The sequence below is a fragment of the Microcebus murinus genome, chromosome 2 (assembly GCF_040939455.1).
Source record: "Microcebus murinus isolate Inina chromosome 2, M.murinus_Inina_mat1.0, whole genome shotgun sequence".
Classification (NCBI taxonomy): Eukaryota; Metazoa; Chordata; class Mammalia; order Primates; family Cheirogaleidae; genus Microcebus; species Microcebus murinus.
Window position 1 is genome coordinate 4772126 of NC_134105.1, and position 25024 is coordinate 4797149.

Below are 25024 nucleotides of genomic sequence, written 5' to 3' on the forward strand. Positions count from 1 at the left end.
GACGTGAGTCATTTCCTGGACAGCAACCTGTCCCAGCGTCTTAGCCATTTGGGGCTTGGTCTTTTCCGCATTTATCTTCCTTTTCAAGTCCACTTCAATTTCCTGCCAGTGCTGTCTCCCCGTCAGCCCCGTGAAGCCCCCGCAGCGTGCAGTGGCTCGTGCACACCACACTCCTGGCCCCAGAGCAGCCTGGGAGGACCGCGGCCCTCGTTCCTGGGCCAGCGGAAAAGAAAGGAAGGTGGCCAGGAGGCCCACAGAGCCGTTAGCCAAACAAACGGCCACATTATCCTCTGCTAGGCGGATCTCCGCTGCAGCCCAATCAAGGGCAGACGGCCTTGCTGGTGGCTTAATGAGGCCGACAGGCCATGGGCAGGAGGCCCCGCTGCTGCTCTTAGCATTTGTCCTGGTGGCATCGGCCTAGAGAGACGCATCTTTCATCACTTAGTTTTTCTATACCTTAGGTTTTTCTTCCTTTATTTTCATATAAAACAAAGTATCTTTTATCGTGGCAAATATACATGGCATACAGTTTACCGTTTTTAAGAGTGCAGTTCAGGCGCGGTGGCTCACACCTGTCATCCTAGCACTCTGGGAGGCCGAGGCAGGAGGATCGTTTGAGGTCAGGAGTTCAAGACCAGCCTGAGCAAGAGTGAGACCTCATCTCTACTAAAAATAGAAAAAAATTAGCCGGGCGTGGTGGCGCACATCCGTAGTCCCAGCTACTCGGGAGGCTGAGGCAGCAGGATCGCTTGAGCCCAGGAGTTTGAGGTTGCTGTGAGCTAGGCTGAAGCCACGGCACTCACTCTAGCCTGGGCAACAGAGCGAGACTCTGTCTCAAAGAACATTGTGCTTCTTTGGTCAATGGCTGGAAGGTGATGTTAAGATTTGACCGCTTGATGTCATGTGAATGGTAATAATGACAGCCACCACCTAACGCATTAACTCGGGCCAAGTCTGATGTGCTCAGAGGCGCCCCACGCATCGTGAGAGCCCGGGAAGCACCCTGCATTGCTTGGGGACCTGTGACATGCTGGGGGCTGTTGGACTCTGCGTGTGTGTTCATTGTCCCCTCTGATCCTCTCTGCAGCCTTCCAGAGTGAGCATGTATTGTTCTGCTCACTTCTGCAGGTGAAAAATGAGCAACGCTGCCTCATGCTGTTAGTTTGAAGTGTCACTTCTTGGGCTGTTGGCTCATTTCAAATTTTCTGTATACCTAAAAGAACATTTCCAATCCTTCCTGCCTGGTCCTTTGCCGACCTCCCCCAAAGCAAGAGACAGAGGAGCGGAGGATAATCGGCCCCGGCACTCAGGGAAGTGTCTCGGGCAGGAGCAGGAGGCCACTGCTCCCAGTGCTGGGTTAGTGAGGATGAGACTCGAGGCTGCCTCCAGCGGGTCCCTCACTTGGGGACAATAAAAAGGCACCGGTTGCTGTGTTCATGGAACCCCTGCCCCTCACTGCTCTTGTCATCAGGTGGCGAAGCTGCCACTGCTCTGTGCACAGACCACGACGTGAGCTCTCCATCTCCATCTCTAGTTCTTTCTGGTTCTGTCGGGAAACCCAGGGATGAACTTGTGGAGGAAACTTTCCAATCTGCCGCCTCCCCATCTGGTGCTGGCCGGTCCCCATCGGGGGGCTGCTCCCCAGCGCCAGGTCCCAACTCCCTGTTGTGGCATTCAAGGTGCTTGACATCTGGCTGCAGACCATGTTTCTAGCTCTCTCCAGCACTATGGCCTTGGATGCTTCTGTCTTTCTAGCAAACTTCTCCATCAGTTCTGCTTGTCCTGGCATGGGAAGAGATGGCCAGGGGGCTAAATGTGGGGCGGGGGGCTTTCTGGTAGTTTCTGTCTGGTTGTCCTAGAAATGTTCCGTTTAAATTCTCAGCATATCAAGGTTGAGATCTGAGACCGTAACCCACAGTATTGACTCCAGCAACTGGGCCTTCCCCTGCCCCCAGGACTGGGTTGGGGGGAGGCACGGGCCCCAGAGTCCCTCTAAGACAAGCAAGGACTGCAGCTGAGTCAGGAGGGTGGGAAGTGAGGTCCTCCGCCTCCAAAGGGGACTGCTCTGGGTGGACCTCGCCCTGCCCCCCACCTCCCAAGAGGACGAGTGGCCCCCTGGCCTGTGCCTAGTGGAGCTGCCACTGCCACTGTGGCACCACTGCTGCCTCCCCCACCCTGGAAAGCATGGCCCAGGGCAGGCCCCTTGCACCTGGCCAGCAACCAGCCTGCCTGGTCAGTGAGCTGGTTAACTCGTTTTGACTGTAAGAGCTCCCTGGTTTGGGAACAGGAAACCCTCTTTGAGGGGATGGGGTGCTATGCCCCAAGATCCCCCCTGGCCCTGGCCCTGCACCCCAACCCTCTGCCAGCTCTTCTCCCCTCTTCTTATGAGCACTGGGCCCCTGGCCTTGCTGGGGAAGGGCCCCAGCTCTGCAGCTCTGTGGGGTGGCTCCTACTCAGAGCCAAAGGCTGCTCTCCTGATAGTGACACTCCGGCCACCTGGGCCCTGAGCTGACAGCTGTTCAGGCTGCAGAGCCGCTGGTAGGGACAGGCCCCCCCACTCGCCTCTTATTCATTCGCCTCCTGCCCCTTCTCTCTGACTCTGTGTCTCTCCTGGGAGGTGGGTGAAGCCGGGCCAGGCTCCGCTAGCCCAGACCAGCAGGGCTCCACTGAGGCTGGGGAAGACTGGCCCAAGTGTGCCTTTGGGGGCAGGGCTAAGTTAAGAGGTGACATGTGTCCCAGGGGCTCCTTCTGTGTGTAGCTGAGGGGTGCGTGGGGATGCTCCTGCCTTCCCAGTCAGGTGCAGGGAAGAGCCCCTGTGGCTTGAATGGCTTGAATCCGTGCCTGGAAGACAGGAGGGCTCAGATGGGGCAACACGTCTCCCTGCCAGGGGCCAGACCTGGAGTGGGGGTGGGGTGGGGGATTGTCACTCGGCTCTTCCCCACCCCCATTCCACTCAGGTTTGCCCCCAGCATCTGCTCATGGGGACCTGGGACACTGCCCAGGTACTGGGAGCTCTCTTTGGGACACCCCTGCACGGGCAGACCCTGTCCCTGGGGAGGAGGTGTGTGACTCTCTAGCGGTTCCAGGTGTGCTGTGACAGGAGGTAGTTGGGGGTCAGTGCCCACGCCGTGCCCCTCAGGACAGCACCGAGGGGGGTGGGTGGCAGGGCCAGGTGCTGACTGGGCCTCTCTCCTGCCAACCCAGGCCAGAGCCTGGGAGGGGGAGGTTCTCCCCCTTGTTGGTGAGTTTCATTTCCTTTCAGGACAAGTTGCTGGGGGACTAGAGAGTTGGTCACAGCTGGAGGAGGGTCTGGGAAGGGGCTAAGGGAACAGGGAACAGAGCTGTCATCGAGTCTGCCCCCATGGGCCCCGCTGGGGAGGGTGTCACCTCTGCACCTGCCAGCCTGGCCCCTTTGCAATTTTGAAAACTTGACTTCATGGCTCTGAGTCGTGGACGGTGCCTCTGCCTCGGTTCCCCTGGGTTCCCGCCTCGCTTGGCTCTGCTTCCCTGCACGGGACGAGGGAGGGTCTGCAGGTGTCGGGGAGGGTGCAGCAGCGGGAAGGGGGCGAGTTAGGGACGAGTCTACCCTTGGGCCCACAGCCTCCACTCTGGAGGGCTTTTAAAACCCGGCTGATCACCTTGTAATTGTTTCCAGCCGTGGGGAGCGAGTCCGGACCCGGGAGCGGCGTCCAGTGTTTGTTTTGCCTTCTGTGTTCTCCCGGCCAGTGGTAACCAAGGGCCGCTTCCCCTTGGTGACGGCGGAGCTCGTGCGGGCCAAGGCCAATCCCGCCCGGGCAAGGCAGGCCTGGGGGACCCGGCGGGGAAGGCACCGCTGCCGGGGCGCCGGGGTGCAGCCCTCACTCTCCCGCAATTCTCCCCCCCGTGGTGAGGACCCGAGGGGCTCTTCTCCTGGCTCTCTCCCCAGGCACTTGCCTGGAACATTCCAGAACTCCAGATCCTGGTAGGTGTCGGGGAGACCGTGAGGACACTGGCTGCCCAGCCACCTGTGGGTGGGTCTCAGGCAGGGCATGGACTTCAGCCAGGACTCTGCCATGAGGGACGCTGCTCCAAGTTGAAGCAGGACCCAGGGTCCCGAGGTAACGTTGGGGGGCGGTGTGGAGCAGAAGGAGATGTGTCCTGAGATAGCCACGGCTGCGGAGACCAACCAGGGAGGGCTTCATGGCGGAGGGGGCCTGGACAGACAGGCTTCCTGTCGGGGGGTTGTTTGAAGTGTAAAGAGCGTCACTGTAACAGGTGTGGTGGCTCGTAGTTCCTGGCAGGGCCGGCGTGGCAACGGAGTATCTAAAGGGATACTCGGAGAAGTCCAGGAAGCCAGGAGGGCTCGCCGGGGCATGGAAGGTGGAGGGAGGCAGGTGGAGGGTGGAGGGTGCGGAGCCCATGAGGAGCTGTGAGCAGAGGAGGGGCCTTGGAATAGGAGGGCGTGTCCTTCGTCTTCCCAGACACCGAAGGCCCTTGGGCTTCTGGCAGGCCTGCGAGGGAGCCGACAGCTGGCTCATGTGCCCCATTGCCCACCTCCTGAGGGTCTGGCAGCAGGACAGCAGCCTGTCCTATGACAGGGGACACTGCCTCTACTTCTGTTACACCAGTGGCCTCTACATCTGGTTAGTTGAAGTCAGTTGTGGTTCGGGACTTGCCTCCGGAGAGAGATGGAAGCCCCCCCCCCCCCCGTCTTCCTTCTTTCCAACATGTTCGTCCTCCAAGCCTCCCGCCTGGGGGAGGACCCCCTGCATCCCCCTCCCACTTGGGCGCTCAGGTCGCCTGGGGATCTAGTGCCAGCACCATCGCAGGCAGCAGGCCGGGTGGGGCCTGAGACTCTGCATTTCCAATGGGCCCCCAGGTGATGCAGGTACGAGCAGGCTGCCCTGGCTGTCCCCAGGTGCAAGGCACGCAGGGCGAACGGCTCCCTCGCCCCTAAAGGGACTGTTCTCGAGGAAGGAGACAGACGTGCAGGTCCTCCCTGCTGTCTGGTTTTCCATTTGGGGGCCTGGAGCGGGGTTGCTGTCAAGAGGTGGGGTGGCGGGGGGGACCGGGGCCACTGGTATACGGGGACGCCCTGAGCTCCGCGGTCCGACTTTCACACGGATTCCTGCCACCAGCCCAGCTGCCGATACTATTAAACCTCCGTGATTCATTGTTGTGCGTCTCAGGCAAGGCGTTGTGTTACAGAAACGTGGGTCCCAGCGGCTTGTTTTGTTGGCAGGTCTTGCTGCCTCAGCAGAAAAGAGGCACTTTTGATATGGGAACGGAAACTTGGGACAGCCTCAGAAATACTCAGCGTGCTCGGCAGCGAGGGCCTGCGGGCCGCTCCAGCTGTGGAAGCCAGCTGCCTGGCGGGCGGCACGTGGGGGCGGGAGGGTCCCCACTCCCGGGGCTGTGGTCTGAGCCGCCCGCGCTGGGATGTGGCAGGCCTTCCTTGCCACCCAGGGGCGTGGGACTCGTCCTCCTCTGCTCGCCCTCCCGCCGCGCAGGTAGCATGCCGTTGTTTTCATTTCACGGGCAGTCGGGCGTGGGGAGGAAACACCGTTCTGAACGCGGCCCGTGCGACACCGCAGAGCGCCTGCCCACGGCGGGCACGCAGAGTGCACGTGTGCAGTCCTCCCGTACCGGGGCGCGGGGGCGCAGGGTCTAGCGCGGGTGGCCCGTCCTGGGCGCGCGTGCGTTTCCAGCCCCGGCTGACTTTGCCGGGACGAGCAAGTGCCCTCGTTCCTGTTCCTTCCTCCCTCGGCCCATTGCCCTCCCGGCCCAGCCATTGAATGGATATTGAGCCAATTTCCCTTTTCTTCACTTCCCCTTTTTCCCTTTTGTGTTCTCAGAACGTGACAAAGGGAACAGAGTCACCCCAGATCCAAGTTGCTTTCCTGAGAAACTTCCCACATGCCCAGGTCCCGCCACCCGGCCCCAGAGAGCAGACGGGGCCACACCCCCTCCCCACCAGGACGCTGCAGACCCCCCGCCCCACAGCTGCCACCCCTCCTCAGGGGCGCACTGCTGGGGAGGCGCCAAGGCACAGTTGAAAGAGACAGGCCAAGCCACTGCCAGGCGTGGGCAGCCTTGGCTTCAGCAGCACCTGAGGCTTCCGGAAAAGGGCCTCTCTGTTGCCATCAATGAGCTTGGGAGGTGGCCACAGCACTGGGTGGCCGCATTCCACCTCTGGGGGACAACCAGATACCCGCTTCTCACAAAACCGACCCTTCCTTCCCTCCCTCTTTCCTTCCTCCTTTCCCCTCACACCACTAAATTGCAAGTATGTCACCAGTGAGGGCTGTTTATTAAGTGGTAAGCTTTCCTTGGGATCCTCGTTTAACCCCTAAAGCGCGAACGATCATCGCTGGCATTTCAATGGGTGAGGAACTGTGAGGCTCAGAGAGGTTAGGAAACTTGCTCAAGGTCACCCAGCTTATAGAGCTGAAGTTTAAGCCCAGGCAGCCCAACTCCAGACTGCACGTGTCTTTTCCACCTTTGTAGGTACTTGGTAAATGGGTCTCCCTTCATTGACCCTGTTTCAGTTCTAAGAAGTCTTGGATAGAGGCAGTAGGGGCTACTCACATGAGGATCCCAAAAAGGTAGTCTGGGTCCTTGGGCCCACCCACACTTTGTGGGTTCAGAAACTGGATGTTTTTTCCCCAGTGTATTCCATGTCGATGTGGTTTAGAGGTATCTACCAAACTCACAAGAGACTGATGTAAAAACCTGAGGAAATCTGTTCATATACGGTAAGGACTAGAAGAGTCAGGTGTGCTAGAGATTTGTGTTCACCTCTGAAGGTGGCAGATGGCGGGTGCAGAACCAGAGCTCGGGGAAGCCAAGTGGCGATAGTGACTCTTGCCTCGAGCCCAGTGTCTCTGTTGCCACCACGAGGGTGCACCTAACAAGAACTGGAGGCCCTGCGTCCATGGCCGCCATCTTCCGGGGTCCTTACCAAGCCCTGCTCACCACACCTTGCCGAAGCAGCACTTTCCTTAGGCCAGTGGCGACATCACCAATTGGGTGACAGCCAGTTCCGGCTACGTTCTGGGTCCTGCTGCTTCTGCTTCCCCCAGTCCAGGCTGCATCCTCGCTCCTCCTTGGCTGGTCTCCTGCTTCCCCTCGGGCTGCCACAGCCCTTCCCAGCACGGCAGCCGGGGAGAGTCTGTAGACAGGACCCCAGGCTGTGTCCTCTGCCTGCCCACAGCCCTCCGTGACTCCTGCTCACGCTGAACACAAAACCCAAAGTCCTGTGTGCCCACTGGGCCTGGCGTGCCCTGCCCTCTGCCTGTCACCCACCTGTCTTCTCCCGTGGCCCCTCCCTCCTGCCACACGGCCTCTCTGCTGCGGTCCCACCTGCGTCCACACACTGCTGTATCAGGGCAGCCAACCTCCCCCCCCCAGCCCCCATCACTTGCTCCGTCCTCACTACTCTCATTCATCTTCCTTTGACATTGATATTAGACATTCATTCATTCATCACTTGTTTATTGGGCACCTACTATGTACCACCCACTGTTCTGGGCATTACGGCCACCACAGCGAGCACCACCGATGGAGGCCCCTCTCCTTGCAGCTTGTGTCGTTTGTTCCAAGGATTCTGTGCTTTCTATCTGCCCCCACTAAACTGTAAGCTCCATGTGGGCAGCAAGTTCCACCTGTTCTGTGTATGTAGTAGGTGCCTAATAAGTAGTTTTGAAATCAGTTCCGCCCCTGAGGCACGTCATTTGGATTGGGTGTTTTCCACGTGTTCGTTTGCAGCTAAGCGTTTGCAGACCACCTCCTGGGGTGGGTCACTTATGCCGGCGACATCTCGTCTGTTTTGTTAGCTCTGGCCGGTTTCCGCTTAGGGAAGATGGTTGCTGGCGGTTTGGTGGGAACCCTATTCCCCTAGACTGGACACTGACCCTGTGTAGCCTACGTTTTTGAACTGTCAACCTTGTTGGGGCACTCGGGGACTAAGAAACGAAGGACGGTGTTGAGAGGCCATGTAGCCCGTCCTAGGGGCGAGCAGGTTCTGGCGGGATGGGTGAGCAAGCGGTCGGAGCTCGGCCTGAGCACGGCCCTGCTGGCCAACTTCCCACGTGTCACGTGAGCGAGGCTGGCCAGAAACGGATCTGTGGGAAGCGGAGGCACCTGGCATGCGCCACCTGGGTTGCTCCAGGTCCGTGAGTGGTAATCCTCGCGGCGATGCAGAAACCCGACCCCTTGGAAGAGGTTTTCATGTGGCAACAGGTCCGGTTTGACTATGCACGAGCCCGGGTCCTCCTGGCCGGGGGCAGAAGCGCTGTCGTGTGGCATCCTAGCGGCAGCAGGCCCTGACGTCATCGGCAGGGGAGCGAGCGGGACCCAGGTGGCCGGGACGACTTCCTGGTATCAGAGCAGAGCCTCTGCCACTTGGAGCAGCCTTGGGATGTCAGCCTGCTCTGCGAGGTCGAGGACACAGCGACCTAGGAATTCAAGCGTGTCCCTCCCGACTCATCCCGCCCCGTTCCCAGAGTCGGGAGCATTTTGAGGGGTGATCTCCCACGTCCTCCTCCCCCCGCCCCCCGCAGGGCTGGAGCGAGTGCCGGTCGCCCCTCCCCAGGCCACAGCTGGGCGGGCACAGCCATGCAGGCACACGTTCCGGATTCCTGCAGAGAAACCCGATCTGCAGGTGCTGTCTCCAGGCAGCCGGGGCTGCCAAACCGCAGCTCTGCAGCTCCGCGCTCTCTCCTTTGGAGAGAAGAGAGGGGAGGGGCGCGGAGATCTGAATTGCAGCGATTCTGCTCTCGAAGGCTCTGAACCCCCCACATCTGAACATCGTTAGCCGTGTCCCTGCGTGTAACCCTGGCTGACAGGTCGGGCCCTGTCGGCCGGGTCTCCCCAAGCCGCTTGCTTCTCTCTGCTCTGCAGCCCCCCCCCACCTCCTGTCCTTGTGGATTTCGGAGGGGGGGGGACATGTTTCATCCATTTATTTTTTATTTATTGAGGTAAAACTCACATAACATTAACCTTTTGAGAGTACAATCCAGTGGCATTTAGTACATTGACAGTGTCGTGCAAACGCCACCTCTGTCTTGTCCCAAAATATTTTCATCACTCCTAAAACAGGCTCCAGTCCCAAAACATTGTTGTCATCCCCAAGGGACCCCAGTGACTCCCCATCGTGCTCCCTTCCTGGCCCCGGGCAGCCCCCATCTGCTTTCTGTCTCTCTTCGGGCTGTTTCGTAGCAATGAAGTCATTCGATCTGTGACCTCTTGTACCTGGCATCTTGCACTTGGCATTAAGTTTTTGAGGTTCATCCACCTTGTCGCATGTACCAGTGCTCTGTTCCTTGTTGTGGCCGGATACTATTCCACTGTGTGCGTACACATAGTTCATTTATTCATTTGTCCATCCGTGGCCATTTGGGTTCGTCCGTTTATGTTTTTGCAACAATAACAAAACAGCAGTAAAGAAATGTAAAAGGAAGGAAAACCGTAAGCTCATCACACTAAACCCGGCAGCACTGTCATTTTTCTGGGTTCCTTTCTATCTCTTTCCCCTGTGCGCCGGTTTCATTTTTTTTCTACGTTTTAGTCTCCGGGCGGATACAGTTGTGTCCTTTGTTCCACTTGACATAGCAAACGTTTTCATTGCCTCTTGCACAGAGCTCCCTCCTGCTGACATTTCTGACAGCTGAGTAACACTCCCGCAGTTCCTCCCTCCTTGCCTGATCCTGCACGTGACAAGCCGGGGCCTTGGCACCCTGGCCCCAGACCCTTCAGCTTACCTGGAAGTTTCGCATCTGTTTATCCACCGCCTTTGGACTTGCCGGGGCCCTTCCCGCTCGAGTGTTGGCTCAGGTATTCAGGACTTTCCCGGTTGATGGGACTGGAGGAGGAAGTCCCTGCAGGCTGTTGTCGCCTGGAAAAGTGTGTTTAAGTCCCTGTTTTCACCAACTGTCTGTGAGGCCCCGGGATTTACCTCTCCCTTGGCATCCTGTTCAGTCCCATGAAATCCCACGTAGGGATGGTGATGGAGTTGCGCAAGGAGACTCGCTGCCCAGTTCTTTTAGAATCCTTCCCAAGTTCATTGGCTGAGGTCCAGCCGAGGTCCAGTTGAGAAACCTTCAGTCTGCCTGGCTCCGCAGACACTCCCAAGCCCCCTTGGCCTGCTGTGGCCAGTTGCAAAGACCAGGAAGCCTGGAGATAAGTTACTGGGACATTTGATTTTCTTCTACAAAAAGTGGACAATGGGGTGAGGGGTTCTGAGATTTCAAGATTTTAAGGGTGATAAGAGGAGAGGTGGCCATGAACTGAATTAAAAGGAACTGGGCCAGATACAGTGGCCCACGCCTGTAATCCTAGCACTCTGAGAGGCTGAGGCAGGAGGATCGCTTGAGCTCAGGAGTTTAAGACCAGCCTGAGCAAGAATGAGACCCTTGTCTCTACTAAACATAGGAAAATTAGCCAGGCATGGTGGCACATGCCTGTAGTCCCAGCTACTTTGGAGGCTAAGCCAAGAGGATTGCTTTGGGTTGGAGGTTGCAGTGAGCTATGATGATGCCACTGCACTCTAGCCTGGGCAACAGACTGAGACCCTGTCTCAAAAAAAAAAAAAAAAAAAGGAGAAAGAAAGAAACTGCTCTAAGGCAATTTCTCCTATTATGGAGAAATTCTTAACTCCCCACACATGACCGTCATTACAGTCAAACAACCTAGATGTCCATCTATCAGGGAATATTATAAAAATTATAACAATAGCACAGGATGGAATATTATACAGCCACGAACACATAAAATTGATGTCGGAGCTAATATATCATGACTTGGAAGAAGCAAACTGTGGAGTAGTGTGTGTTGTGATCCTTTGCAATAAGTGAACCGTCCTTGCACTCCTGTGAGCACCAGAATGGTCTGGAAGGACACCTGCACCTCTGAGCTTCCCTCTGGGCAGTGGGAGAGAGGGGGCACTTTAATTTTATACTTTATACATTTTTGTCTTGAGGTTTCTTTATGGGCATGTGTAACATTTGAAATAATGCATATCAAAATAGAATGAGAAGCTTTTAAAAAGTATGGTATAAGTATAATCCTAGTGGTTTTCATTTAAGATGGATTTGAGATTCTACGATGTTGAGATATAATGTCCTTAACCCAGCGGTTCTCAATCTTTAGCATCCTCCGAATCCCCTGGAGGGCTCCTGCTGGGTCCCACCCCAAGTTTCTGATTCAGAAGGTCTTGTAGGGGCCAAGAATTTGCATCTCGAGCAGTTCCTAGGGGATGCTGATGTTCTGATCTGGGACCCCACTTTGAGAACCACTCCTGTAAACCTAGTTACGGGAGAACATCCCTGTGGGCCCTTCCCCCATGGGATCTTCTGGGCCACCTGCCCCTGCTTCTGACCTAAGGGGTTGACGTGATTGAATTTGGGGTTTTTGAGGGCCTGCAGCCTCAGGCAGGCCCTCCTGCCTCCCTGTCTCCCCCATCTACCCCACAGGTCCCGTGACGGGCCGAGCAACCGGGGAGGACCCGCACCTGCCTTGGCGACCCCTGGCTGAGCGCTTGGCATTCAGGAGCCCCTGACCTTGGGTGTCCCCTTTGTGTTGGGGGTGGCAGGAAGGGAGAGCAGTGTGTATTAAGCTCCTACTGTGTGCTCTCTACTGTACTGGGCACTATAGCCACCTGATTCTATGTTGAGATTGTGAGTGCCGCCCTCTTCATCCTCTTATGTCCCCGGTGGTCTGAGAGCATCGACCGGGGCATGCGGGGTGGGATGAGCAGACCCCGGGCCCCTCTCACTCTCGCACGGGCTGCGGGGTGGCCCCTCGAATCTGTCTGGGAGTTGACGCTTCCTGAGGCCTTAGATCCTCCCCCGGCCACTGTCCTGCTCATTCTCCCTGGAGGTACATGGGGGTGACCCTAGGGTCCACTCCCAGAGGTGACCTTTGCCAGTTGGCGCATCCCACAGAAAGAAGCCAAAGTGTCACCTGTTCCCATATGGGCCACCTTGATGGAGGGCAGTGAAGTGACAGTCCTCAGACTTGTTCCTGCCTCCTCCTTCCAAGCCAGGCAGCTCCCAAGCCCTGGAGTCCCAGGGAGGCCCGGCTAGAAGGAGGCCCGGCCTTCTGCAGGAACAGCCTAAGGGGTTGCAGGCTTCCGGGTCTCCTGCCTTCCTGGGGAGCGGGCGGGAGGGTTGGGGGGTGAGCAGGGGCCAGGGTCTCTGAGCCTTTCCTTGCAGACGCCATGTCGGCAGCTCGTGCCCTGGAGTTGGCCACGGGGCTGCTCTCAGCCCTGCCTTTCTGCCTCTGCTCTTTGGGACGCCCAGCTCCCATGCGGAGCAGGCAGGCCCAGGCTGCGACAGACGTCCCCACCCCCACCCAGGGCTGGGTGGTGTGGGTCGTCTGCAGGCTGGACTTGTTCCCACTGCCGCTTGAAGGTGCATCCGCCACTGCCTGGGTAACCTTTGGGGAGGGTCGCCGTGTGTCGCCAAGGTCCCTCCAAGGACGGGCTTCTCTTCTGAACGGGGCAAGTCCGTTGTCCTCACCGCCCTGACGAGGCTACCGCCGGGACTTGTTTTAATTTTCAGTCTCTGTATGAATGTGAGGCTGCTTTCCCAGGGCCGTGGCCCCACTGGTTCGAGCCCTTTCTGAAAGTGCCGTGAGTAATCTGGGTCCTTCCGTAGGTGTTTACAGCAGGTGTGTTTTTGGTCTTTTGAGGTTAGAGGCTAGAGCTCTGGACCATGTGGGATTTTTTTTTTCCTCCAAAATCGCTAGTCAGAACTTTCCAGAAGAGTCCAAATCCTTTTTGTTGCTTCTAGGGGCTGAGACTTATTTTTATATCCCCACTTAAAGGGTCCCTCCTAAAGTGGACCATTAGAGTGGGGTGGGAGGGTGGCAGCCACGTGTCACGAGGCCTGCTGGTGGTGGCACCTCCACCAGGGGACCATGGCCAGGCTCGCACGGAGCACACCCTGAGTGCTCCCCCCACCGAGCCTGGCCCGGGAGGCTGGGGGAGCACGGCCCCCCCTGTGCAGGCAGAGCCTGGGCTGCTCCGCCAGGCTGCAGAGGTTGCGTTCTGATATAACAGATTGCTCGGAGCACGTCTCTCTTGCAAAATCCTGGGCTGTAACCGCCGATGCATGAGGCGGGGAGGCAGAGGGAGGGAACGTCTGTGATCTGCAGGTGAAAGGAGGCTTTATAAATAGGTCACCTTGTTCCACATCCTGAATTTCATTCTTTCCCCATCTTGGGTCAAAACAATGGCGTTACTGTTCTGGGGTCAGTCAAGACACACCGTGGGGGAACGGAGCTCAAGGGGGTGGGGGCGCGTCTGCCATCCTGGTGACCCCCTCAGTGCATCACTACCCAACCCCGCATCTGTTTGTACCTTGGGTATGTCTCCAACAGAGGTACAGTCCCCTCAACAGACCTTTTCTTATTAACACAAAAGGGTAATTTTCAGTGGAAGTGGGGCTCTAGGGCCAGTTGATCCGGAAGCACTTTGGGGGAAGTTGGGGTCTGCAGGCTTGTGGCTTTAACGGAAGGGACATCATCGGGTTTCAGGCAGGTGCCGTGCAGGCTGTCCCTGCGGGGCCTCTGCTGTTTCCGCTGGGGCAGTCTCACCTGGCCTTTGCCAAGTGCAGAGTCACTGTACGGCCACCTCCTGGCTGGCTTTGGGGATGGAGCAGCTCTTCTCTTCGTGTGTTTTGGGGCTGGCAGAGACAGACAGTGGCCCCATTTTTACTGGGCAAATTAAAATTTGTGGTTTTGAAGCAGTGTAATTGGAAATCTTAGGAGAAATCATTGTAGAAATAATGTCCCTCTTTGAGACGGCCCCAAAACTTTCCGGAGGATTATCGCCCTTTACTTTAAATGTCCTTCTGCTGATTACAGACCTTTCACCTGTATCTTCAAGCTTAGCCATTACCCTGCACCTGCTGTACAGAAAGCAACACAGGTGGAGCACCTTTAGGGACTGCTTTGGGGACAACTTGTTCTTGTGAATGCAGTGTGTTAAATCAGTGTCTCCAAGCCTGTGATTCTCTTTTGTGTGCTTAAAAATCATTTTCGTTCCAAACATAATATACTTTAAGAACAATTAGGATTCAAAAAGTGTTTAAAGTGAGCACATCTTTCCTCCGGTTCCACCCTCCAGGATTAACCATTGTGAAAAGTTTGTTTATTTATTCTTTTAGAGTTTTCTGTGTGCCTGCAAACAGAAGAGAATCTGTTAAATCCTGTTCTTTCAGACCCGGGATCATGCACTGCATGTTGTTCTGCAATTTGCTTTTGTAAATGTAGCGGCGTCACGTTACATTTTATGTCACATCAGCACATCCAGGGCTGCCTCCTCCTCTCTAAGGGCTGCACCTTCCCTGGAGTGGACCAGGCAGGCCAATGCCACCTGAGTTTCCTCATCCGCATGTCCCCTGCAGGCCTGCAGGGTTTCGTATGCAAGACCCCAGGAAGAGCAGGCGCTTGCTGTCTGAGTGCTGGGCCTTTTGCACCTGGATGGGGACTGCCATGTCGCACCTGCATGCCAAGAAAGTTGTCCCAGTTCGGGGTCTGCCTGCCTCTCTCCGACACACACTCGCACCTGTGTAGAGTGGCCTTTCCCCACATCCTTGCTAAGACCCGCAACTTTTTTTAACCCTGTGCATCCCACAGGGCTCTCTGGTCCCTCTGCCATGCATGGTGCTCTGCCCAGTTTCACTTTTCTATGTGCCTTGTGCAAAGAAAACAAATAGCAGGTGTATCCAGCAGGCATTCTCTGAACACGTGCCCGTCTCTCCCGCCTCTTCAGAGAGAGTCGCTGTCTTAGATCATTAAATGCTTTGGGTTGACAAGTGCCCTCCCCTGCCCAGGTGTTGGACCCCCAAACAGTGTACTTTGGGGATGCTTTCGACTCCTCCCAGCCTCAGGGAGGTAGCACCCAGGTGTGGCCCCCCCATGCACCTGCCGATTCACGTGCTGGTGCCCCCCCCCCCGCCCCCGGAACTAGAGGAAAGTGGTTTGCGAGGTTCTTTTCTCCCTTCCTAGGCAGCCCCTGGCCCCTGGCAAGCCGTCCCTGAAGCAGGCCTTATTCCCGTGAGAGCAGTGCTGGTCCCTGGACCCTGGACAAAGACCCCTTTAAATGGCTGTCTGAGGCCGTGGGAGGAGGAGGCCGTGGGTGCTCAGGTGCTCAGAGCCTGGGCTGCCCCCCCCCGTCTCCATTATGAACACACCGCTGTGGTGGGTGTTCGGAGCCCCAAGCCACCCCATCCCATGGCTGCCGTCGGGGGCCCTGGCGTTTGAAGGCGTTTGCCCCTAGAGGGTTATGTGTGTGTGTGTGGCCGTCGTAGGGTGGGAGGGGGGCAGCTCCCAATGGGGAAAGGGGGTGAAATGAAGCTAAACCGTAGAGCTCGGTGTCATCTGGTATCTCATTTACTCTGTCGTTAGTAAATGCAGAATCATGAAGGTCTTGCCAGGCTTCTAGCGTGTGTGTGTGTCCATGTGTCCGTGCGTCCTTGTCCCTCTGCAGGGTCGGGCAAGGCAGTTCAGGCCCGTGTTTGAGGCGCAGGGGTCCTGCCCTCTGGCCCAGGGGGTCCCGGCCGTGGTTCCTGCTTCTGTCCCTGCCGTGCTCCTCTCTGCCTCCTCCCGCCAAGCCCCCGCCTCTCAGTGCCCTGGCTCGGCCGTGATCCTGGGGCGGGTCCTCCTGCCTTTAACCCCACCTGAGCGTGGGCCCTGGGGGCCGCTGAGCTGTGAGCGGAGGAGCAGAGGGGCGTGCAGCGGGCAGCCCGGGGCCTCGGTGCCACCGTAGACGCTCACCAGCACAGGCAAACACGACAGCCCGTCCCTGGCGAGGGAAGGGCACGCGGTGACAGTGGGGGAAGCTCCCGCAGGGCGTCCTGAGCCCCCGTGGCACGTGCTCCTGCCACCAGCATCGCCTCTTAGACCCCGAATGAGCTGCAGCTGTTTCGTGACTCGCAGACTCGCGGACGGTTGTGTCAAGAGTGTCCTTTCCCTCATAAGCTCCCAGCCCCACCTTTTGTGGGGATTGTTCTCCCGAGTCCCTTTTGGTCTTACTTTAATCTGATGCTGCCTGTAGAGAAATGTTGCTAGGGGCGCCCGGCCCGGAATGATGGCCGCTCCCCAGGGCCCCCGCGAGAATGACGGTCCTGCGTGGTTTCACACACACATGCATGTACACACATACACAAACACGTGTACACCCCCAGTACACATCCACACCACACACAGATACACATCCACACCACATGCACTCACACACATGTACACACACATGCACTCACACACACGTACACACACATATGTACACACACCCATATACATCCCTCCAATACACATCCACATCTACACCCCACACATAGATACCTACACACCACACACACATACACACACGTACGTATATGCACAAATACACCCCACAAATACACATCCACACCCCACACATACACATACCACATACACATACACACGCATACTCATAACACACACACCACACACACACACCACACACACTGACACACATATGCATGAATACCATACACACATGAGCACACATCCACATCCACACATGCACACCCATCGCACGCACATCCCAGGGGCAAGAGGGGTGCAAACCAGGAATCTGTCTCGGGGGTGGTTCGAGAGCCATGAGGAGGAACGGGCAGATGCAGTCTTGCGGGAGCCGGTGGCTGATGCAAGAACGAGCTTTCTAAGAATGAAAACTTCCAATAAGGGAGAGAAGAGCAGGTGTCGCCAGCCAGGGCACTGCCTAGACTGTAACGCCTCTGTCCTGCTCATTAGCCTCGGCTGCTACCAGTTCTACAAGCGTGTGTGTGCGTGGGTGTGTGTCATGTGTCTGCATGGAGGATGCATGCGTGTGACTGATGGGTGGTGGTGGCAGCCCAGGGCCACCTCTGTCCTCTGCTGTCCAGTTCCAGCGTGACAGGGCATTACACAGACACACCCTTCCCACCCTCGGTGGCTTTGCTCCTCCTGGGTAGGGACGAGGGCCGAGTCCCCCCACCTCTTGGAGACTCACCAACCCCTTGCTTGGCAGTGCCAGGACCTGATGCTCCTGCGGCACCTGTAGGCCCCACCAGGCCTGGGCACTTGCTTCTTAGCGCAGCAGGAGATGGGGTGGCCCCAGGACCAGGGCGTGTCCTGTTCTCCCACATCCTGCCTGAAGTTTGGTACTCACAGCTGGATCCCCTCCTGGCCCAGTGGTGTTTGTCTCAGCCCAGTGTTAATAGGAGTTGCTCAAGCCCACCAGCGCCTGTCACTCAGCCCCTGTGGGCTGCACCCCTCCCCCGCCCTGAGCACCATGGCCAGGTTTTTTGGTGATGCATATTAGCAGCTTTGCACGGGTTTAGAACAGGGCTCAGCAAACTGGCCCCTGGGCCAAATCTGGCCGCTGTCTATTTTTGTAAATAATTATTATTTATATAATTATCATTTATATATTTATTTATTTATATATAAATTATTATTTATATATATTTATATATAATTATTATTTATATAATTTATTCAAACATACCCGTGCCCATTCATTCACGTACATTCTGGAAAATCATAATCAGTTACTATCTGGCCATTTACGGCACAAGTTTGCTGACCACTGCTTTAGAAGGGACCTTGAACTTGATCTGCTCTAGCTGAGACTTCCGAACACTTGGGTCTTGGCCCAAAGATAGCATCCGTCTGCAGGGCCAGACATGGTGACCAGGAGCACAAAGATCTTTGTTCAGTGAAGGGAGCACAGTCTACGAAACAGAAGCAAACAGAAACAGTCGCGCCAGACCCTCTCTGGAATGTTGTCTCCTCTGAGTGTCAAGGAAACCTGTGACGCACAGGTGGCCCCTATCTAACAGATGGGCAGCCAGATGCTCAGGAGAGCTAAGGGTGCCTGTCTTAGTGGCCCAAGCCACTGTTGCAGGGTGTGAACTTGGGAGCCCCAGGAAGAGGGCTGGGGGTGCCCCCAGGATGCAGCCCCAGTGCAGGGGGCATGGGGAGCGCCTGGGGGACCTGCAGGAAGGGCGGATCTGTGCAGCCACGTTTTAAAATAGACAGGAGGAGGAAGGAAGCTGGATAGCTTCGGTGTCCTCGCACAGCAAGGAGGTGGCGAGGTGTGGACAACAGGAGGCTGAGGAGAAGGAAGTGTCATCTTTAACCATAGCCCGGACACAGGGTGGATGGCAGATGAGTCAGAGTGGCCCTGGGGTCACCACAGTGGTTGGCCACCAAGGAGGTGACTCAGATGGCAGGAGGGCCCAGAAGTGGCCAGGTGGGTGGCCCACACCCCCTGCTATGCCCTGGGGTGCCCTTGTGAGAGAGACACCCTACGATGCTGTAGGCGCCTTTACCTGCCCGCCCTGCCCTGTCCCCGGTCTGTCCCCAGCCTTCTTCCTCCCAGGCCCACCCTCCCACACTGGGCGTTGGCCACGTGGGCTATGCAGGAGGGGCCTCCTCTCTGACACTTCCCCACACGGGAGGCCAAGAAGGGAAGACACAACACACAGGTTGGTGTTGGTGCCTTCGCTGGGCCATTGTGAGCTGACAGACAGTGGACACACCACATTGAGGCGATGCCATCTTTTCTGGTGGCTCTTTCTGGGGCTGGACTGACCTCACTGCTGTGGGGTTCCTCCTGACATCTCTCTTCAGTGGAGCCAACACGCGGGGCACTGTCCAGTGCAGGGGTTGGTAGACTATGGCTGGCCTGTTCTTATAAATAAAGCTTTATTGGGACATGGCCATGCTCATGTATTTATGTATCTCTGTGGCTGCTTTTGTGGTACAACAGCAGAGCTGAAGAGTTGCACAGAGACCCTCTGGCCCTCAAAGCCCAAGATATTTGCTATCTAGCCCTTTCCAGAAAAGGTATCTCCAGTATCTCCTCTCCCCTCCCCCAGCCTCCTCCCTCTCCCCAGCTGTTCCCCTGCATGGAAAGAGGGTGGATCTTCCATGACAGATGACATCCTGGGAGCAATGTCCTTCCTGCGGTGACGATAGAGCTGGCAGAGGGGCTACAGGAAGCGGGAGGCAGTAAAATGAGCTCTCTTAGAAAGTTAGTTCCCTGCTCGCCCTCCCAGGGAGCTGACCCCTGTCCCCACGGGGTCCTGCAAAATCGAGGGCAAGGACAGGTCCCCGGGCACCAAGCTAGAGGGGAGGCTCAGGCAGGGCTGGGAGCAGGTGTGTCTGTGGCCTGCTACACGCACCCTGACTTTGGGGGCCACCTCGGACCCGCCTTCCTGCAGCTCAGAGAGATGCCGGAGTGGAAGTGGGGGAATGGGGGGCTCAGGGAAGGCTGCGGCTGTGCCACAATGGACCCCGGCTCTCTCCACCCTCCCGTGGTCAGCCACGGTGACCCCTCAGCAGGGCTATAGAGGGAGTCCTGGAGGTTTTGGTAGCTACCGGGAGAGGGGATGGGACCGAAAACTTGAGATTAGAATTTTCCTAGGAGATCCAGGACATGTGGTGACAGTATCCACAGAAATTTCCAGAACCAGGGCAGTCCCCCTCCCACCCCGGCTGCAGAGGGACACCTCAGCTCTGTACTGGCTTTGCATACACTGGACACAAGGAGTCCTAGCCTGTCTCTGAAGAGAGGACAGGGCCTCCAAGACGAGGGGAGCCCTGTCTCACACCAGAAAGGGAGGAGCTGGGATTTGTGTCTTTATCAACCTCTGCTGCTACTTGGGGCTCCACTCCCCTCTGAACAGCGAGGCACGAGCACTCCGCCTCCCTCTGTTTGGCCACGAAAATGCCCACTGCGTCTCGGCTGATTCCAGATTTGGTGGCACCATGGCCTTCCGCCCTGTGAAACCCCCATGAGGTATTTGGTGCCTGCCTCAGACGGCCAGCAACACAGCAGAGAGTGACACCTGGCCCCCAAGCCCACCCCGCCACGCAGACCACTGGGTGTCCCTGTGACAACGGAGCCAAGAGGACGGGGACGTAGCTCCCGCCTGCCCGGATCCGGCGTGCCAGGAGCTCGGCGCGGGCCGTGGGGCGTGTGGTATGGCCAGCCTTGCCCTCCCTGTTACCCTCCCCGCTCCGTCCCGCAGCCCGCTCACAGCCTCTGTTTTTCTTTCCGCCCGTTAGGCAACCCTGAACGCCCCACGACTCGAGAGGTCTCCTAGCAACCCTCCTTAGGAATTTCGCCCGCCCCGGCTAGAAAACTGGAGACCACGACGCGGCCCCGAGATTGATGATTTTGCCTGGGGGGCTGGCGAGAAGCTGAGTCCGAGGCGACCATGGGTCAGAAGGTCACCGGAGGGATCAAGACCGTGGACATGAGGGACCCCGCGTACCGGCCGCTGAAGCAGGAGCTGCAGGGGCTGGACTACTGCAAGCCCACGCGGCTGGACCTGCTGCTGGACATGCCCCCCGTGCCCTACGACGTGCAGCTGCTGCACTCCTGGAACAACGACGACCGCTCGCTCAACGTCTTCGTCAAGGAGGACGACAAGCTCATCTTTCACCGGCACCCCGTGGCCCAGAGCACGGACGCCATCAGGGGCAAGGTCGGGTACACGCGAGGGCTGCACGTGTGGCAGATCACGTGGGCCATGAGGCAGCGGGGCACGCACGCTGTGGTGGGAGTGGCGACGGCGGACGCCCCCCTGCACTCCGTGGGGTACACGACCCTCGTGGGGAACAACCACGAGTCCTGGGGCTGGGACTTGGGGCGCAACCGGCTCTACCACGACGGCAAGAACCAGCCGAGCAAAACGTACCCGGCCTTTCTGGAGCCGGACGAGACGTTCATCGTCCCCGACTCCTTCCTGGTGGCCCTGGACATGGACGACGGGACCCTGAGCTTCATTGTGGATGGACAGTACATGGGAGTGGCTTTTCGGGGACTCAAGGGCAAAAAACTGTACCCCGTAGTGAGTGCCGTCTGGGGCCACTGTGAGATCCGCATGCGCTACTTGAACGGACTCGATCGTAAGTGTCCCCTGGGCTCTCTGAGGTGGTGCCCTCCCCACCCTCCCATGGCCCCGGGTGGGCCCGGGCCGGAGGTTTACACGGTCGTTGGAATTAAAGTGTCTTTAAGTAGATATCCTAGTGTATTCAGACCCTCAGAGGCAAGTTTGCCTACATCTAGATAAATGAGGGATTCTAGCCAGAGTCTGCCAGATTACCTGGCAGTGCCTCATGAGTGGACAGATGGTGGAGGAGGAATGAACAGGTGGATGGATGAGTGTTTGGAGGGATGCATGGATGGATGAGTGGATAGATAGATGGATGAGTGGATAGATGGATGGATGAGTGGATAGATGGATGAATAAATGAATGAATGGATGGATGGATGAGTGGATGAAAAGATGAATGAATGGATGGATGGTCTTTGTCTCAGGCTAACCTGCCTCCAGGTGTGATCTGCAGTGCTAGCCCGGAGCCAGCCTGTCATTGAGCTGGGGGTTGCAGCCTTGGGGATAGCAGGGCCTCTCAGATAAGTGAAAGCCAGTGACCTCTCACTCTTCAGACAGGCTTAGGGTCTTTCTGTCCTGCTGCCAGAGGCTTCTGAGTGGGCTCCCGTGAGACCTTGTCTGGAAGGGGGCTGTCGCGTCACGTTGCCAGGAGACTGGGAGGAGCACTGGATTAGAAACAGGCTGAGTCAGCAGCTATTTCTGCCTATCCCTTCGGAAAGGGGAGTGGCCTTTCTCAGGCCATGTGCGGTGGCACTGTGCTGGGGGGAGGCTGGGAGCCTGGGTTAGCAGGAGGTCCTGGCACAGCAGCACTGTCCATCCTCATGCTCGGCCTCCCTCCTCCTCTACCTCTTCCCCTCTCCCTCCTCCTCTCCTCCTCCCCCTCTTCCAACTCATCTTCCTCCCCACTGCAGCCTTGGAAAGGTACTGGAGAAAACACTGGATGGGTTGGGCATGAGCATTTCTCTTTGGAAGCCTCCATGCCCCTCCCTCTCCCTGCCCCCCGCTCTGGCTTTGACTGGGTAGTGGCAGGGAGCTGGCAGCCACACAGGGCGTCTGGTGCAGGCTCCCAGCGCTACTCAATCCTCACCTGCACAACCTAGCACCCCGAGGCCATGGTGCTCCTGGCAGGGCTGCCCAGGGTGCATCCAGCAGCCAACCTCCCTAAGGAAGTGACTTCAGCCCTGGCTAGGGAACCTGCAGAGCGAGTTCTGTGAGTCCCTCTTCCCAGGTGATAGCTGTGAGTGGCACTAAATCCACATCGAATTTGCCTCCAGCAGGGTTGGGTGGGGATGGGGAGCCCTGGGCCCCGGCCCCCCAGGACCTAGGATCTTGGGGAGCCCTGGCCCTCAGCCCTGCCTCCCTCCTGGCAGAGGGTGGTCATGGATCCAGGGCGGTCACCGTCTGTTCTGTGCAGACACACGCAGGGATTGCTGAGCCTGCTGTTGTTGCCTGGCCACCAAGACTGGTGTCTACCACGAGAGTGTCCAGCCCGGTCCCCTCTGGAAACAGGCCGGCTGACACTCCCGTGAGTGCTGTGAGTCCGCGTGGCTTCGCTGTTAGTGTGTCCCAGCTCGAGTACAGAACGCAGACCCCAGAGCGGCCGGGGAGCACTGGAGCCTGCTGGCCCCGGCATGTTGGGGCACAGCCCGCACGGAGGTTCTGCCAGAACCATCCGAGAGGCCCAGACACGTGTCTTGTGAGTAGATGATGCCCTGCTCAGCTCTGCAGCAGACGAGATGCCGGATGCTTGCGTAGTTGTAATCATTTGGAAATCTGTACAGGCGTTGTGTGGTGGAGGTCATGAGAATGGGGATAAGTTGTTAGAAACTGAATCTGCATCGGAATCTGGCTGGAGCCTCCGTCAGCTCATGGCACTCTTGGTCAATAACGAGGGCCTCCCCTGACCCGATCCGCCCTGCCAGGCCATGTGCGGGCCCTGGCGTCTTGGCCTCCCTGGCTGGTAGATGTGGTGGGCCCTGCTGCACGTGGCCAGTTGACTTTGGAGGATCCCAATTGGAAAATACGTAGATGTGGTCAGTTCCTTGGCCAGTTCTTGCCGAGCAGAACACGTGGGGGTGATGCATTTTCCTGAGCCCGCTGCAGGGTGCCGTGTGTCAGCCGCCAGCCTCAGCCTGCTTAGACGGACGCCTCGGGGCCTTCATTGAGGGATGTCTTGGGTCCTAGAAGGACCACGCTGGCTGCTCCGCAGAAACGGACAGACGGGAGGGAAAAGAGTGGCCGCTAGGAGGCCGGGAGGAGCCATGGCAGGTGTCCAGGTGGTAGGTGGCGTGGGTTCAGGCCAGGGAGGACGCCTTGAGGTGGGGAGAGGTGGCCGGGTCCTGAGGCTCTCTGGAAGGGCACATCAGCGGATTGAAGAGGATTGGAGAGGGAAGCGTCCAGGTGAGCCCAGGAGATTCCAGGTGTTCAACCTGAGCAGGTGGAAGGACGGGGCCGCTGCCCACCACGATGGGGGAAGCACGAGGGAGGAGCAGGTTGAAAGGCGGAGGTTAAACTTGAGATGCTTTCTCAACACATCCAGGGGGGCCTGCAGGCCCAGAGTCCAGGACAGTGGTCAGTGGTCAATGGTCCACATGCAGACAGCTTTAGAACCGTGACCTGGATGAGGCCACCGAGAGAGTGAGGGGCAGAGAGCAGGGGGAGGAGGCCCGAGGCTGAGCCTGTCTCGAGGTCAGGAGGCCAAGGAGGAGGCAGAGGGGCTTGGCCGTGCAGCGGGGGTCCCAGGTGGGGGGACCCGGGAGATTGGTATCCTGGGCGCTGGGGGAAGAAGGAACTTCAAGGAGGGCAGAGAGGTGCCAGTCAGTTATGTCGGCAGCTGAGAATTCCCCTTCGGCTTTTGCAACAAGGAGGTCACTAGTGACCGTGACAGGAGTGGTCTGGGTGGGCCGGTGCTGGAGGGGCTGCTTTATGAGAGGAAGGGGGAGGCTGGTGCATTCGTTTCCCGGGGCTGCTGCAACAAATTGCCACCAACAGGGTGGCTTAAAACTCCAGGCGTGTGTTCTCTGCAGTCCAGGAGGCCACCTTCCAAAACCAAGGTGTCAGCAGCCTCCAATCCCACCTCTGCCCAGGCCGCTGGGGAGGCCTCTGCAGTCTCTGCCGCTGTCGGCTCGTGGCATCTCCTGCGTATGTCTCTCTGCGCCCTCCCCTCTGCCTAGAGGGACACAGCCATTGGATTTAGGGACCTCATCAGAGCTAAGCAGACCTGCAAAGACTCTGTTTCTAAATCAGGCAGCCCTCTGAGGCTGAGGGTGAACAGGAATGAAGGACACACCCAACCCACTACAGATGTGCAGGCAGCAAGTATAGACCATGCTCACGAGGCCATCCGCTCCCCACACTACTGCCTGGGGGAAGGGACGGACGAGCCCAGAGCTCCCACCCTCCCCTCACCCCCACAGATGGTGGGCTGCTCATCAGGTTAGGTCAAAGGCCACCTTCCGGGCTCCATGCAGGGTGCAGGGCATGGCAGGTGGAAGCTCTGGCCAGGTCTGGTTAGACCTGTCTTTTTTTTTTTTTCAGACAGGATCTCACTTTGTTGCCCAGGCTAGAGTGAGTGCTGTGGTGTCAGCCGAGCTCACAGCAACCTCAAACTCCTGGGCTTAAGCAATCCTCCTGCCTCAGCCTCCAGAGTAGCTGGACTACAGGCATACGCCACCATGCCCAGCTAATTTTTTCTCTCTATATTAGTTGGCCAATTAATTTCTTTCTATTTATAATAGAGACGGGGTCTCGCTCTTGCTCAGTCTGGTTTCGAACTTCTGACCTCAAGCAATCCTCCTGCCTCGGCCTCCCAGAGTGCTAGGGTTACAGGCGTGAGCCACCGTGCCTGGCTAACCCGTCTTTTTGGTGTCGGGCCTGTGTCAGGGTTTTGCTGTCACCATCCGGGAAGTGGTTCTGCTTCCTGGGACATCTGGGAAGTCATTGGTGCCCCCCACCCCACACCAGGGTCCGACCTCAGCAGGGAGCAGCTATCTGTAGAGAGGGTCAGCCCAAGTCACCTGGCATGTGCGCCCTTCCTGGGATCTCCAGAGATCCCATGCCATCCCTGCACCCGCTATCCTGCATGCCAGAGTCCCTGCTGCCATGCTGGGGCCAAGCAAAGGCAGGGA

General features: G+C 57.7%; 1 protein-coding gene across 5 annotated transcripts in view; it reads left to right on the plus strand.

Annotated features, from left to right (window-relative positions):
• The window catches only part of SPSB1 (splA/ryanodine receptor domain and SOCS box containing 1), a 67791-nt gene that overhangs the window by 36151 nt on the left and 6616 nt on the right, over positions 1 to 25024 (plus strand). For 2 of the 5 annotated variants that reach the window (XM_075993803.1, XM_075993796.1), the window contains exon 2: positions 20065 to 24357. In XM_075993803.1, coding sequence (XP_075849918.1) covers positions 20217 to 21074 — 858 coding nt within the window. In that variant the 5' untranslated portion in view covers positions 20065 to 20216 and the 3' untranslated portion in view covers positions 21075 to 24357. Of the gene's footprint in view, positions 1 to 3785; positions 3962 to 19520; positions 19979 to 20064; positions 24358 to 25024 lie in introns of those variants that run through there. The other 3 variants (XM_012791460.3, XM_075993808.1, XM_075993810.1) reach the window with 3 other exon arrangements.